Here is a 16838-nt window from a genome sequence, read left to right as displayed (position 1 = left end):
CTCAGTTCGTCTCTTTTATTTACACACAATCACAAAATTTGTACGGACAATACTTACCAAACTTCTCAAGTTAGTATTCTCACATATCTGATAGAACTATCTTTCTGTTGACATTCGATAATGTTCTATGTAATTTGTTATCATGGAGTGGTCTACACTCCATGTGTATTGTGTATACCCAGTAAGATTTGTGATATGGTAAGCTGGTCACTATACAGTGTATTTTATGTCCAGTATAACCTGTTAAAGTTCGTGAACTAGCCACCTAACAGTGTATTGTGTATATCCAATATGATGCTAGAAAGTAAAATAGCCACTCTTCAGTGTAATTTGTGTCCAGTATGACATGTTTCAGATAGTAAACTACCCATCATACAGGCAGCTGTGCTTCCAGTATGATCTGTTACAGATAGTATATTGCCCATCATACAGTGTATTGTGTGTCCAGTACCACCTGTTCACAAATCGTAAACTATCGGATAGTGATTCTATATACAATGTGTTTCATGTCCAGTGTGACTTGTAAATCTGTGACAGAAAGAAAAAAACTTATCCAGCGACAACTACATTACAACACCAATGACTGCAAAATCCATTTCACATCATGGTTTTGAAATATATTCAATTAAAAATGAAGCTTATTTTACATCAGAAAAAGATGAAACATTTTTCAAAAGATATTTTCTTGACTCCTATTAAAACAGAAAAAATACAATGCATTCCTTAATCAACCTGCTCAAAATATATTCAATAGATACAACTACACCCATGTATTACTGATTTCTGACTATGTTTTGGTGACTATGTTAACAATGACAATGACAGGGTTACATGGTAATTTAGAATATATATGCATTTATCACAGACTTTCAGGGAATTTCTAATTTGGTGTACAGGGAAATTTGGCCGATGTACAAAAAATATCACATTAGCTTTTAGTTGTCTATAGGAATGACATGTACTAGCATAATTATAGTACCAATTATATTTCTAACACCTGACTACAATACTAGGATATACATTATTCACTCAAATTAAGTAGAACATCTGCATCCAATTAACATATGTATTCCAGACAACTGGATTCTTAAATGAGACAAATTGAGCATCATTAATCCCCATTTGTAAATATAAGACGTACATCAGAAATGTAGGATTAGTCACCAAATCAAATATGTTTTGAGAATTTGTATCATACATATAAATTGTAGCGAGGAAACACTCTCTATAACAAGATCACAGTAACTGTACATTACTAAACTTAATACCTACTTGTAATCACAGATGTTGACAAAATATTACAGGAGACAGACTCAATAATATCCTTTGATGTGGAGGATATGGACGGATCACATTAGTGTTAGTACATCTTTATAGGTTAAGTCTCCACACTTTAAATTTTTAAGTTTTTCACAAGTGACCATATGCACCACATCACACAGTAACGTATTGTCTCCACACACTTAATAGCAACATAATTATATACTTATCAAGCCATGTGTATCTAAGAGTTAAATATCAATGCACAGTACTTATGGGGATATATCTGTTTCTTGAGGATATCAGGAAATATACATGTTGATAAGATTCTGAATACTGCAGGACAGACAGTCACTGTAGTAGAAGGCGCTGGTCACTTTTTGACTAGAAAAACAAGGGTGAGAAAATTAATAACCATCTTTTTACAATTAAAAGAAGAAAAATTTTGACAAGCCATGATTTAAATCTTTGTTTTCAAGGCTAATCTAGACATAATCTGCGCTCTGTAAACTTCCTTTTTAGTGCTATTCCAGACAGAATATTTTATAAGCTATCATGTTGGTTACACCAGGAGATCTAGTTCTATCTGGCTGCACCTGATATTGTGACTGATATTTCATAAACAGCATTACTGATGACCCAAGTCTACATTCTGATATTGCCATCATAGCCCGGACCGGCTATCTAAAAGTACCCTCTGTCGATACAATATATACACAGAACTTACAATGCAATATTAATGCCTTGAAAATATCTTGATACCAATGGAATGACCAGTAAAACATATGTGATGTTCAAATAAAATGATAATTGAGGCAATATTGACACCCTGCAAATCTACAAACAAACGGTACTAAATTGTCTGCTTGGCATGTATGAAATAGGAAACAAACCTGTTAAAGATTCTCATAAAAATAAAGATTTCCCTGATCAAAACAGGAAACAGGTATTTAAGGTTTCCCAGATTAGAAAAAGGAAGCAAACATACTTAAACCACTTTTTCAACAAAAATCAGTTTCAAGGACAGTTTATGTTTAAAAAAAAAAAAATCGGTGTATGATAAACATAACCCTTGTATGTAATAATATTGGCAAAGTTAGCATCCATGGCATAACAAAATATCAAATAGCAACACAAATATGATCTGATTATGATGGTGCAGAAACACTTTTTTTGGTGCATGAATAAACCATATCACACAAAGAAACAATAAAAAAATATAATACTGAACCAATGGAAAAGTTAAAATATCATTGCATAAGCAAACAGAGTGCCTAATACACATAAAGTACATATGGCTATTTCCTATGGACAATGAATTTTCAGTCCTGTCTTTTGTATAAATGGATTTCCTTTTTACATATAATACACAAACAAAATTACCATTGCATATATAGAAATCAAATAAAATAATGTGATGCCACAGACTTCATGTTTGACTATTTTTCCACTATAAAAAAAACCTGAATCTTTACCAATTGCACCATTACAGATAAACTGTTTTAAATGATGAATTTAATAATGAAACCTTTACCTACCTTCATATCTATGTTGCTGTAATTACTATAGAACTTGTACACATACACTCTATACTACTAACTACAAATGACAGACTTGTCATCAAATAACTACATTTTGTACTACCATGTCAAGTGTTAAACTGTTACTGTACCAATCAATGAAGCTAGTCTGCATACTGTAGATTACTTTGATTTTGTATCATATTTGTTAGCTTACAAAGTTACCTGAAGTGTCAATCTCAGATGAAAGCAAGATAAATGCAGAATATTTGCTCAAAAATCACAAATCAATAATGTTCTAAAGACAAAAGCAAAGTTAAGGAATGTAACTCTGAACAAAATCAAAGTAATCTACAGTTCAACAATAGACATCATATTGATCAACTTCATCATCATATTAACAGGACAGTCAATGAATATACAGTTTTGATTTTGATTGAAATAAAATTTTGGCATATATGAAACAATGAATGCCTGTCATTGCACTGGTCAATGATGCTGCCAGTTTTCTGTATCAAGCTTCTACCAAACACAAATGTAGATGACTCTTCCTACATTATCAGAAGTCAACCAAGCTCACTCATGATAACAAATGGCCTTAAAACAAAGAACACCTAATACTTTTATAAATCTGCTTCTTGAAAGTGATGAAGATAAGATGTGAAGAATTTCACCCTAACAAATATATCAAGAAATTTGACTATGACTGGCTAAAATATGAAGTTAATAGGAAATGAAATTGAAATCAGCCTGTAGTGTTTTACTCCAAACAGATTTATAACATAAGAAATGCCTAATACATAACCTGATATAGGTGTCAGATGCAAATGTTGGTCTTAAATCTAATAAATGTACTTGAAAATCTATTTATACTTCACAGGATATATACTTCATCCTAAAGTGTAACAATTAGTAACCCACTTTCAAACTTGGAAAAAAGATTTTTATCTTGCCTTTCATAAATATTTGACAAAACCACAGCTTTAATTCAGAAAGAATCTTTGCCAAAGGTGGTACATGTATCAACATGAGTTAGCGTATTTCTATGTGTCAACATAAAGAGATAGAACATAATGATCACTATACTTCAGTCACATATCAAACAAACTGAACCATAGTACTATCATTATTGATCACATCCTCTATTCTACATAAGTATCGCTTCATAAATACCATGTACTTGTTTTTCTAATGAAAAGAAAAACTTGTGCAACTTAAAACATCTATTTGAATGTCAACACATAAATGCATATGTTACAAAAGCAATATGCCACTTACCATAAAAAAAAAAACTCTCATACATTAGCAAATCACAAATGACTAATGTCATCCGTTATTTCAAAAATAGCAATACAACTTGGAATTCAATCTGCAAAACATATTTTCAATGGCAATTCTTTTGTATTGCAAGAAAATGAAATGTTTCATATCAACCTCCCAATTTTACACAGGCATCAAACATTATGCATACTTAAAATCTTACAATTTTACATTTGACAAATGGAAACAATAGACATTGAGTCTGTGGCTGTTAAAATCTGCACAACTTCAGGTAGTATTGTACAGGTATCTCCAGAATGCCAGCAGTAACACTGAATCCTAAGAGGATGCCACAGTGTGGTAGTGTGTGTAGTGACTTGATTTGCACATGGTCCCTAAGTGTTAGAACAGGGTCATATCTCAGATTCCTCTGATGTGTCAGGAACAAGGTACTCCCTGTTTTCATAGGTCCAGAAGTCATTCAGGTCTATCAGTATGCTAGCCACTGTATCACCTTTCCCACTGCATAAAAGAATAAAGCATTTAGATACAGATAATACACAAGGCTGAAGGGAAGATAGACATCAACAAGAGGCCCATGGGCCTTAACGGTCATCTGACAAAAACCTAGAAAGTGGGTTGAGGTCATTCATTTGAACAAACTTGGTAGCCTCTCCTCCAAGCATCTTACAGGCCCAATATCAGCACTCATGGACTTTTGCTTGTTGAAAGTCGTTTGTATATTTTAACATATTTTACCCCTGTGACCTTGAAAGTGGGTTGAGGTCATTCATTTGAATAAACTTGGTAGCCTTTCCTCCCAGCATGCTACAGACCCAATATCGGCACTCATAGACTTTTGCTTATTGAGATGAAGTCCTTTGTATATTTTAACATATTTGACCCCTGTGACCTTGAAAGTGGGCCAAGGTCATTCATTTGAACAAACTTTGTAGGGCTCCATGCCAGCATGCTATGGGCCAAGTATTAGCCCCCTAGGCCTTCTAGTATTTGAGAAGAAGTTATTTAAAGATTTTGATATTTGCCACAAAGTTGTTCAAGGTCATTCATTTAAATAAACTTGTGTGTGTACAGACCCAATATCGGCACTCATAGACTTTTGCTTATTGAGATGAAGTCCTTTGTATATTTTAACATATTTGACCCCTGTGACCTTGAAAGTGGGCCAAGGTCATTCATTTGAACAAACTTTGTAGGGCTCCATGCCAGCATGCTATGGGCCAAGTATTAGCCCCCTAGGCCTTCTAGTATTTGAGAAGAAGTTATTTAAAGATTTTGACATATTTGACCCCTGTGACCTTGAAAGTTGTTCAAGGTCATTCATTTAAACAAACTTGTTAGCCCTTCATCCCAGCATGCCACAGGCACAATATCAGCAATCTGAGCCTTTTGGTTAATGAGAAGAAGTTGTTTAAAGATTTTAACATATTTGACCCCTGTGACCTTTAAAGTGGGTCAAGGTCATTCATTTGAACAAACTTGGTAGAGCTCCATGCCAGTATCCTCTGTGCCAAGTATTAGCCCCCTAGACCTTCTAGTATTTGAGAAGAAGTCGTTTGAATGAAAAGTTTACGGACGGCGCACGGCGGACGGCGCACGGCGCACGACGACGGACGAAGCATGATGACTATAGGTCATCGGACCCTTCGGGTCAGATGACCTAATAAAACTTGGTTAATATTCTGATTCATTATACCTTATACTTAGACTGTAAACCCAGGTTACATGTATTTCTGTGGGGAGGTTAATTTTGTGATTTCAAATGTCAATAGTTATTGTGATCAATGAATCTTTGCATGTTTAACATACATTTTCAGAAATACATCAATAACAGATTTTCAAAGTTGACAAATTTTTTATAAATAGTAAAAGTAATTTTGACCTTGGATAAATGAAACGCCAAACTCAAGTTTTGACTATTCCCACAATATTATAAGAAATGAAAAGACTTGAGCAATGACACTGACTCAGGATGGAACATAAGAGGACAGATATGGATAACACTTTGTATCACTCCTCTCAAAAAAGAAAGAACATGAAAATTAAAAGTTAAAAGACGAACATTGCTTGGTATAAGTATACCACCATATGACATGTCCATCTGTACACTTTTTCAATGTTTGTATAATTCCACCTCCTTGTAAATTGAATTCATGAAGGTACACACTATCCAAATCTGCTCAGCCTGATAATTTGATGGTAATTTATTGATAGATATTGATAAAGGGTGAACAAGACAGCCAAACCCATAAAGGGCAAGAACTCAAAAACAGGTTTAATCTTGTTAATTATCAATATAATATTCAATCTTTTGACCACCATAATGTTCGTCAGGGTATCTTTATCTGCACAATTGGAAGTTGCAAATACAGGTGTACCTGTGGCATCTTACCTGGGCTTTTCATTCAGGTGGAATTAATCTTAAGTGCCATTTTTAAAGTTTTAAAAGAATAACTTTACAGTTATATTAAAAAATTATCAAATATTGACGATAACATTTTTGATGTTTGAAGTTTGTACCTTTTGTGATAAATTAATATGTCAATTTAATATCTACATATGTTTTTATGTTCTTTATTCTATTGGATACACATGTCTGAACTTTCAATGAATGAAATCAAGCTTCTTATAAGCATAAGACTTACTCAGTCTATGTTATTTTCAGACGTATGGTTGTGAATGGAAACAAAAACATTCGAAAATCAATGAAACAATGAAATTCTACCTCTTGATCAGATCTTGTAGTGTTATCTTAAGGAGGTCCTTTGGTTTGACCATATCAAATATCTCATCCTTGACATCATGGAATGACACTGGTTCCTGCCCATGCAGTTTCATCTGTTCTTGAATTGCCTGCATACAAAACAATCAAATTCATGGTCTTTGGGCTAAATGTGTCACATTTGATCACTGTGGCACTACATCAACATATGTCACTTTATACAAGAACTTGCATCAAAATGGACTCATTCAAATAATCTGTATAACACTGGAAGTCAAGGGTAGAGACATATAATTGTCTGCAAAATGACCGTTATAGTGAATGTAAAACCTGTTACATAAATAAAGTAGAGACATGATTTTGTGCCTTCAAATATCTTCTTGATGTATCTAAATATACTGTTTGAGTAATTCCACTTATACACTCATTTTGTTGGCAAAGTTTGACACAATCTGAAAGTGCATTGTGTTCAGTAAACAAGTCTAACAGATTCAATATTTATAAGGAAATTCTTACCCTGAAGAAGTAGTTGAGGGAAAATACATTGAGTGAACCTCTATGTTGGACATCAAGGATTCTAAATAGGTAGCGCAACGCCTGTGGCTCTCTTCGGTTTTCCAATGCCAGAACAAAATCTAGGTAGGTCTTATAGTCCTACATAATGAAAAATAAAAACAACATGTATAAAACTTTGATTTTTTGAGCAGAAATTGTTTTCAATCCTGATAAGGTGTGACTTTCAGTCAAAGGTAAAGATATGTAAATTACTAAAGCAGCATCAACATCCCACTAGCATGTATTACAAACCTGAACAGATGACTACTTTTTAGGCTCAGTAATAATTGGTTGCTTCCTCTATACATCATTACCCCTCCCAGATTTTTGATAGAAGGAGTAAACATATCATTTATACCTAATGAAAAAGCACTTACCATTTCTCCTTCATACGTCAAGCATTCCTGGAACACTCTGTCCAGAAACACATCAGTAAGTGTTCCTGTGCCATACCTAAAAATAAGAAACACTTATGTGGTACAATGGGATCCTTAAATCAGATTTAATACATTAACAGGATAGACATTTTAAAAAGCTAGATACAGTGTTGTTGTATTTTGTGACCCACAACATCAAGTTATTTTAGAGGAATACTGTACCAATTTCGTTTCATTCTTCATTACTTGTTTTAGTTTCAATAAAACATCCAACAGTAGCATGTTGACTTCCATGGATCTATGATTTTATAGAACCCCAAAATTCAAATTTATCAATCAAATCAACATAACTTATTGGTAAATAACCATCTCATTTGAAAGTTAACTCAAACATTGGTTTATAGTAATGAATGTTAAGGTAATTAAATTATCAAACAAATTCTGCCACTGCTAAACCCATTTCTTGACTACAATGAAATTTGTCCAGAACATATGTTATTGAACAATATTCTGCTAAGCCAAATAAGGTAGCAACAAACCTAGCCAGTTCCTCTTTGCTCAACATTCCGTTGTGGTCTTTATCCAGATTGAGGTACTGGCCATAAACCCGGAGAGCTGAGGGTGCAGAAAACCAGTTTGATTCCTGCATTTCTTTAGACAGTTCTTCATCTCTTAACTAGGTGTAGAGGGAAAACATTATACAGTAGTGTTGAAAATTCAATGGATTATTTCTACATGTATTTAAATGCAATTTTTACGGAATACACAACACCAGATCATACCTCTAAAAGGTCATCCAAGAAGCTACATGCCAGTATGTCCTGTATTTTTATTCTTCCTGTTCTCATAGGATCCAAGAAAAAGAAAAACTTCCTTACAGCTGTGCATACATAAAAGGAGTAAAATGACTTCTCCAGGCCATTGAGCTGAAAATAAACAAAATTTGTATTATTTATAACATATCAGTACAATATCTCAATTCAACATTCCAGGAATAATCTTTAATCATTAAACTAAAATATATTTAATTTTTTCTGTACTAAATTAAACATTTATTTGCTGCAATCTATCATAAAATGGGTTTAAACATTTTTATTAACCATCTCCACAAAAATTTGATCCAATCATTCAGTAACATGATGAATACAACAGTTCATGTCCTCCCCATGTCACTTGTAATTTATCATTCATATGTAACCTTGTTTTTTTGTTGCATGTACAAGTTATGTGTTTTCTGTTTTATTTTTACAATAAACTGTACTCAGTTTTAGATATTCAATAGTTTTTATTTATTTTTCTCATCATTAATGCTTCAGAAATTAAAAGCAGAATCCGAGTGCACCATTTATTATCAGTGTAAACAATCTGGTTTAATCAACTCATTTCAGAATATTTTATTGTTTTGATAAATAAATATCCTTGACATGCATCATAATTTTATGTTAAATACTGATTATCTGTTAGATACAAATTCTGTCAGACAATCCCTACAGAGAACTGGTGAGTAACAAAACAAGACGTTACAAAGAAACAGAGACATGTTTGCGAGGATGTATCAAGATGTCGTGAAGGATACTAGAACACTTTCTTTTGACGTCTCAAGACGTCCTGAGTACACAAAGAATTAATGCTGTTTACCTTTATTATTTTTAAACGATACGATTTTATTACATAAAACAATACAAAAGTTGAATTTTGTTGATATTCTGCATCAATGTGACAAAATAACAGCAAATGGCCTCCAAAAAAACAAATCAACACAGATATAAATCCATATTTACCTGAGGTAACGTGGGTATCAACTCCAAAATATAATTTTCCAGGTCCTGCAAAATTAAACATGGAAAGTTATTTTTTCATTGCATACCTTTTTATTGTTTTATTGCATTTGTATCGTGATGAACATATGCAAATATCTTCAGATTTCCAAAAGCCCCCACCTTCTGCTCTTTATTAACTATCTTCATCCAAGTTAGCTCCTTAGCCACTACAGCTTTACATTGCCTGTTTTATTCACTTGTACACTAGTATATGCATACAAAGTTGTTTGCAAAATGTTTAATACAAATCTTTAATCATGAGTTTAAACAAGATCAATTACATTGTTGAATCTGTTCCTTCTTTTAATCACAGTTGTAACCTTTTGCTAAATACAGATAAACATTTATAAATCATGTCTTCTAATTACAATCCGTTTACAACAGAGAATTTCACAGAACAGAGGAGGTATAGTACAAGCCAATTTGAGATATCTAAAGGTCAGTTTTGACCAGATGAAAATCAACTGTTAATATGGCATGTCGATTTTTACAGCAAGCAATTTCACATATCATTTCAAAGTAATGGTCCTCTTGCTTACACCTTAACTTACCGACTCTTTGAGGTAGCCTTGACCAGTTACATCATACAGTGATAATCCTATCCGTGTCTGGTGAAGCCACACTTTCCTCATTACATAATTGAAGAACTGCATGATTGATATCCTTCCATAGGGATCAGCCTGTAGAAGCTTGCAGAAAACTGCTGCTTTGAAAAATTGTCTGAAAAGTTAAATTTCATGAAATAGTTATATGAATATCATGTATATGCATAGACATCTTGTAAAAAGAAATTATGGTAATTGTTTCAACAAATTGAGACAAAGAAAAGAAAATCTAAGAAAAACACAATTGACAATAACAGGAAACACAGACCATAGAAGACAAGGAGCCTTTAATTAATACTGTGGTACTAGCTCTTAATTTAGCAAGTAGCATTCCACTATACCAGATGTTATTTGCAAGATAGGTCACACAGAAATTGAAAACAATTCCCTTGAGCACTACCAACTGCAGTAGGAGAATAACCAAAAGAGATATTCAGTTTCACTTAATAAGTTAACAAAATGGAAGAGTGATAAATGATTGCAATAACTGGTAATGAACAAGTGACTATCATTACTCCGTACGTGCTAACTATCCCAGGAGTGCCACCCAGAAAATAAAACTCTATACTGAGGCACCATAAATATTTTCATATAGGTCACTTTCGTAGTTATTCAAAAAATGCTTTTTCCTGGACATTTGATTTTGTGGAGAAATAAATCTACTTAGATGAGAAAATTTACATATATCTATAGCTTACTGGCATTTGGCTCCAGCCTCTACTCCCACTTTAAGGAAGTCTTCATAATTAATCATTTGATCTTCTCCTACAATGGGAGGAGTATGATGCTGGTCCAACAGAAACCACAACCGCTGGAAAACAACATTGGCATATGTTAGTTTATAAGTACACCTATCAAAAATATGAAAAAAAAACTTTCTTCACAACATCATCTGACATTTCAGAACATTAAGTTGTGACATTCACAAACAAATACATGGAAAATAAATCACAAAGAAAACTGAGAAGTTGGTTGTTAGATTAACCAATATCAAAATGGTACTGACAACCCAGCTAATAGTTTAAAGCCAGATTTATGAAAACATTACGTTTAACAAACCCAATCATTTCATAATCACAGTTTTGTCATATTTTCCAGGTTATGAGCCGCATCAGTATATCAGCTGCAGAGCCAACTTTTAATGATTCTTTTTTATTTGATCCATACATAATCCGCACGCTTTCTTATGACATGGTGATCACTATTGTTGATATTTGATATGCATGCTGACCAAATTCTTACAGTCCCATATTATTTCTTCTTATAAGTTATTCAAAGTCATTCATATCGTAAACAAGCATAGGGGTCATTCTAATTCGACCTATAACCAGATGACCTATCAATCTCAGGATGCAAAAGACTAATGTAAACTTCTGCTGTAGCTTCGAAGTAACCTCTAAAGTTCAGTAGATATTATTGGAATTCATACTAAATTTAACTAAATTTTGTGTTAGAAGCTTAACATGGGGAGAATTTTACAACAGGTGTGAGTAGTTGCACAATAACGACAGATAATAAAATGGCCGACCAGCAGCCTCTTATGTTATAGGAGTATACAGTCTCGTACTGGTGTAATGGTATGCTTCCCATATTTTCTTATTCGTCCTGCTGATTCTTTTTTCATCTACATATAAGCCACACCAGTACATAAGCCGCATGCCCATGAAAGGAGGACTAAGGGTACAGCTTATAATCCCAAAAATATGGTACATAAACTTAGCACAATGCATGCTGGTTAGCAATTTTTTCATACTCCAGTCATAGATTCTATCTTTGAAGTGCTAGTTTCAAAAGCCTCTGAAAGTAAACCACTTTCAGCTCACACAGTGGAACATACTTTAAACTGCAAAATCAGGTGGTTTGTAGCTAACTTAAATATTACAAATCAATTTTAGAAGTGGGCTCAACCAAAAATTATACAAATACCAAAATTAATTTTACTACATATCTGTTTCTCAAAATTACTCAAGCCACAGACATAATATCTTATAATCAAATTTACTTTATTAACCTAAAATATTTGTTATACAATTACAAATCTGACAAAGAAATGAATTAAATCAAGTAGATTAACATAAAATACACTTTCCCACAACTGATGTTACTATACCTGCAATTCATCATTATCTAGAAGTTCCCTGCTTCTTCTTTGAAGAAAAACAGCTCTGTAAAGAGAAATTACAATCAACTCATATATGTTCAATATTTTTCGTTTTTCTTTTTTTTTGTTTTTGAAATATTTGGTAGCTTAAGGTGAAATCAAGGCATTCAGTAGACCCTTACGTGTGGAAAAGCATGTCTATTTTACAGGAATTTAAAACGGCTTTTGACCCTTCAGATTTGTGATTTTACCAGATGGGAAGGGCCAATGAATTACCTGAAATTCCATATATATTCCAGAAAAATGTAAGATGATAATGAGAAGATAATACTTTGGTCTCAATAAAGCTATGGTAGATGTCAAGACTTAATCTAAAACTATTCATCATTTGCAACATGGCTGACGATACTATGTATATATAACGTTCACTTACTATATATAGTAATTTGTCTAATTAAACATGTATTATCAAAATTAGAATCATTATATGTTAGTATCAATACTGTAAATTTTTCATATACCCGGTACTGATTTTGAAATTGCACAAACAAACCTGGATTCCTCTCTTAGCTTCAGAAGCAAAGGTTCTTCTTCTGAAGGAAGCTGAAAAAGAACAAAACATTTGCTATACAATTTACTTAAAAACATTTGTTTTCTGTTATGATAATAATATATGTAGTACATTGTCACCTGTACTGTCATAAACTTCATTCACTCAAAGTATATTTGAAATGAATGCCTCTATGCATACTGCAATCCCAAACACATCCATATTTGAAATACCAAATGTCCTAAGTTTGCCATATGGTTTCAGTCAGAGGTATGAACTCAATGGTAGACTAATATCATTTCAGCAAATTTTGATACTGCTCAACCCAGGATTGTGGATGTCAGCTCAACACCAAATCCATTTTTTTCATATCTATAAGCTTATATATTTACCAATTTAAAAATGTTTGTAGCAATGTCAATGTTATCTCTTGAGAAGGAATAAATCAAAGTTTAAGCGATAATGCATGTGTATTCATGACATGATTTTTTTTTATCTATTTTGATCACATGCATGTAGTTAAATGAAAAAATTGGAATTTTGGATTATATTCCAGGATCAAGTTTTAATTTGCTTTCTTTGCAGACAGCTTTACTTACCTTTACATATAACGTTGGAACATTCAGAAAGTTATCATTGATACCTTTCCACTTCTTGTAATATTGTTCAAATTTATTAGATTCTTCCCATTTTGTATCTTCTATAGTTTTCTTACCTGAAATACAAAATGCATAATTCATTCTTATTAACTAATAATTACTAAATAATAATATGTGAATTTGAGCAGAGCTCTGTATATATTGTCACTTAGCCTTTTAACTATAATCACAGCCTGCTCCAATTAATAACTTTTTTTCAGAAATGCATATGTCAATAATGGTTTCCCTTATAAAACACAATAAATGGAGCTTAAATGATTATGAAATTAAATAAATTTGTTTTATCTATATCATGAAATTTAACATCTTCAATTTTATTGGTCTGCTTCCAAAGAAAATTTACCTACTAGTAACCGTGGTACAAAAAAAAAAAAAAAACATGTCCTGATATTTATTAACCACTTCATGAATCATTGTTAATTTTCACACCAAACATCACTGCTAAAATGTCTAATCCCAATAAGTTAACTAAGTGTATAGAATGCACTAGTTAAACAAACATTCCAAACATTTGTTTCTTTTTCATCCATATTCAAAATTCTAAAATTTATCAACTTTAGACATTGACTAATGAATTAACATCTCATTTTGAGAACATCAATTTTCATTGTATATGTATGTTTTTTCCTACATTATATAATCTAAAGACGTTGCATTCATTCAGTCATCAGCATATAATTCCTTATTTGCAAAACTCTGTCCCTTTCATTTTAATAGTTTTTGTCAAACCTTAATCCATAATAATTGTAGTAAAATGTTGGATGCATTAATAGGCTTTTCTTAAGCTTACAATGGCTGGTTCATAGTGATAATGTAACTGTATTGAAAATTTTGTGTCAATATCATAAATAATGGGAAATGTGTGTAGATAATAATTTTAACTGCTAGTTTAACTAAAAGTTGACTTATAACTACCTGCTTGCTAACGTTAATTAAACATGTAGTTGCAAACGCCTTTCAATGTACTATGTCCCTAATCAGACTGTCAGATTAGTTTTTGTAACCGTATTTCAATATTTTTATGTTATTAGTTAATATACCAGAGCAAGTCTTTTAATGGTCTATTATTATACACGACAAAATTGCAAAATAATTGCATCTACATATGGATCGACAATAGCATTTTCTTAGCTGTTTGACGCTGGCTTTACACAGACAGCTACAAGTAATAATAACAAAGACATGTCCACGCAGATTATCTGCGTTTGCAGACGCACTTTTTGACATAACTTACTTTTCTTTCTTTCAACTAATTTTCTGAGAATTTTTACCCATTCCATCCTATTGCTCTTCTCTAACGCCGTCAGCGTCATTTCGCGTTCTTGGCTACATGAGATAATTGACAGATTTTGTAGATACAATGCAAGTTACATTGACATTAAGTTGAACATTGCTGATTATCATCCATCTTTGAATTTTCCCCTTCCCTCTTCATTTTAATAACAGAGTTCTTGATTGGTCAATTCCCAGGGTTACGACTGTGGCGACCTCTTGTGTGCATTAAATTTTCACCGAAGGGAAATAATTCGGGTATTTATTTCGAACACGTTGAAACTTGCCAATCGCCTCAACAATATTTAAAAGTATCAAGACATTAAACACTCAGACTATTTATAGAAACTCTGCATGTTTACCAAATACTGTGTAAGAATATAGAATAAATCTAACGTTTCTTGCGATGACATTCTAGCTATGTAACGAAAACATCACGAGCAAATTAGTTTGAATTGCAAGCACCAAATCAATGAACTTGAGACCCGCTAATTGAATCAATTAAAGCGTCAATGAAAGACAAGCGGCAGACGATTGTTGACAAGTATGGACTAGACACAGGCATTATAGTTTTGGCGGAAATATTTTTAATCTCACAATGGAATCTTGAGTATTTATATATATTCTGCGGATTGCCAAGTACTCATATAAATTAAATCGAATATCCTTGAATAGATAAACGGATTGACAGTGAAAAAAAATCTTTGCTGTGTCTATCCTCCTGGTGTATTAAATGATATCTATTCTTAACAATATCTACAAAGATATACACTGACGATGTTCATATGTTAATGGTTTACCACTTCCACGTTACATATTATATTTGGAGATCATTTTGAAATAGATGCGTATAAGGATCGATGTATCATCATATATAAAATTGAAAATAACTAGATAGATGCATGATGCTATAACATTGACACATATTTCCCCATTTATCGTATATATATATATATATATATGAACTCGCAACCAGGGGTGTATAATGTCTCGACGTCCTAACTGGTACATGGTGTACAGCCTGGGCCGACTCGTCAAAATTGAATTAACTAAACATCAGTTGATTTGTGACGTATAACAACATAAATACACATGTCATAAACGTCTCTGGGTATGATGGTAATGGTTTTCTATATTTCTTTCAATATAGATATACAGTCCTGACAACATCAGCAAAATAAGTTAACAGTTATTCCAGGTGCAATATTGATCTTGTTTTTCACAAAATTATAAAATAATGTATATATATGTGTATGTGTTATTTTATTATTTTGTGAAAAACATAATACATTTACATATAGATATGATATATTTTATAAAATATCTTACATTATGTATAGATATCTGACATAGGATATTTAATTTCTTCATAAGGTATATTTTAAAATCTTATTCGGAATATTCGGAATAAATTGTGGAAAACGTAGAGTAAGATTCAAGCACAATTCAAGAGAATTGTCGAACTGTGTGGGAATGCGTGAACATCAACGTATGCTCTTTATGTCACCATTGTAGCAGAGACGTATATAACACGTGTTATATACGTCTCTGATTGTAGTTATATGTTCACGCACGGACAAGTGACGTAATCAGAAATCTTTTAAGTCTTTAATATTTAAGAAAAACATGCTAAGAGGAGTTGAGTTGCAGGCTGAGAGGGTCTTTCTAAAATGACATGATTTCTTGACAGCACGTCTTAGGCTATGATATTGTAGAAAGTTAGTATCTATCTGAAAGATGTATAAAAAGAACTCTTGAAGGAGTAAAAAGTCATATCTTTTTTTTAAATTTTATTTGGTCTAATTAACTTAGCAGCAGTCTTGGCCTCCTTCGGCTGTAATGACCGAGTGAAATGAAGGGCAGTAACTGGGAGATCGAAATGTACTTGTAATTGACATATCCAGGGAACATCATCCAGACACTAGACGCTACACGTGCTGACGAGCTAACCCTATCAAACAGGATTGATTGGACTTTTTTCTTGGTTCGCAACATCTTCTTTCTAATGTAAATAAATCTATAATTGAACCAGGATATGGTGGATCAGACCATTCTTCACCAGCAAGAAATCATTTAAAGTGTATGTAAGAGAGAGAAAAGAAGAAGAGAAGAGAGA

General features: G+C 32.7%; 1 protein-coding gene across 1 annotated transcript; it reads right to left on the bottom strand.

Moving 5' to 3' along the window:
* Nucleotides 1–14827, bottom strand: LOC132550820 (serine/threonine-protein phosphatase 2A regulatory subunit B'' subunit gamma-like). The gene is made up of 13 exons (XM_060214913.1): nucleotides 14685–14827; nucleotides 13391–13506; nucleotides 12795–12844; nucleotides 12251–12305; nucleotides 10839–10951; nucleotides 10087–10255; nucleotides 9497–9541; nucleotides 8498–8641; nucleotides 8255–8391; nucleotides 7716–7791; nucleotides 7300–7437; nucleotides 6787–6914; nucleotides 1–4562 (listed from the first exon to the last, which is right to left on the bottom strand). Exons 1-13 carry the CDS (start codon nucleotides 14761–14763, stop codon nucleotides 4454–4456), a joined length of 1359 nt encoding a protein of 452 aa, XP_060070896.1. The 5' UTR covers nucleotides 14764–14827; the 3' UTR covers nucleotides 1–4453.
* Between the last annotated feature and the right edge of the window lie 2011 nt (nucleotides 14828–16838).

Source organism: Ylistrum balloti, unplaced genomic scaffold, assembly GCF_031769215.1.
Source record: "Ylistrum balloti isolate Yb309-2 unplaced genomic scaffold, AGI_CSIRO_Ybal_v1 Utg370152, whole genome shotgun sequence".
Classification (NCBI taxonomy): Eukaryota; Metazoa; Mollusca; class Bivalvia; order Pectinida; family Pectinidae; genus Ylistrum; species Ylistrum balloti.
This window is presented reverse-complemented; position numbering and strand designations above follow the sequence as displayed.

Coding starts and splice junctions, on each gene's coding strand:
- LOC132550820 (XM_060214913.1), bottom strand. CDS start 14,763: ATGACGCTGACGGCGTTAGAGAAGAGCAATAGGATGGAATGGGTAAAA. Junction 9,542..10,086: donor AAGGCTACCTCAAAGAGTCG/GTAAGTTAAGGT, acceptor TTAATTTTGCAG/GACCTGGAAAATTATATTTT. Junction 6,915..7,299: donor CCCTCAACTACTTCTTCAGG/GTAAGAATTTCC, acceptor TTTTGTATGCAG/GCAATTCAAGAACAGATGAA.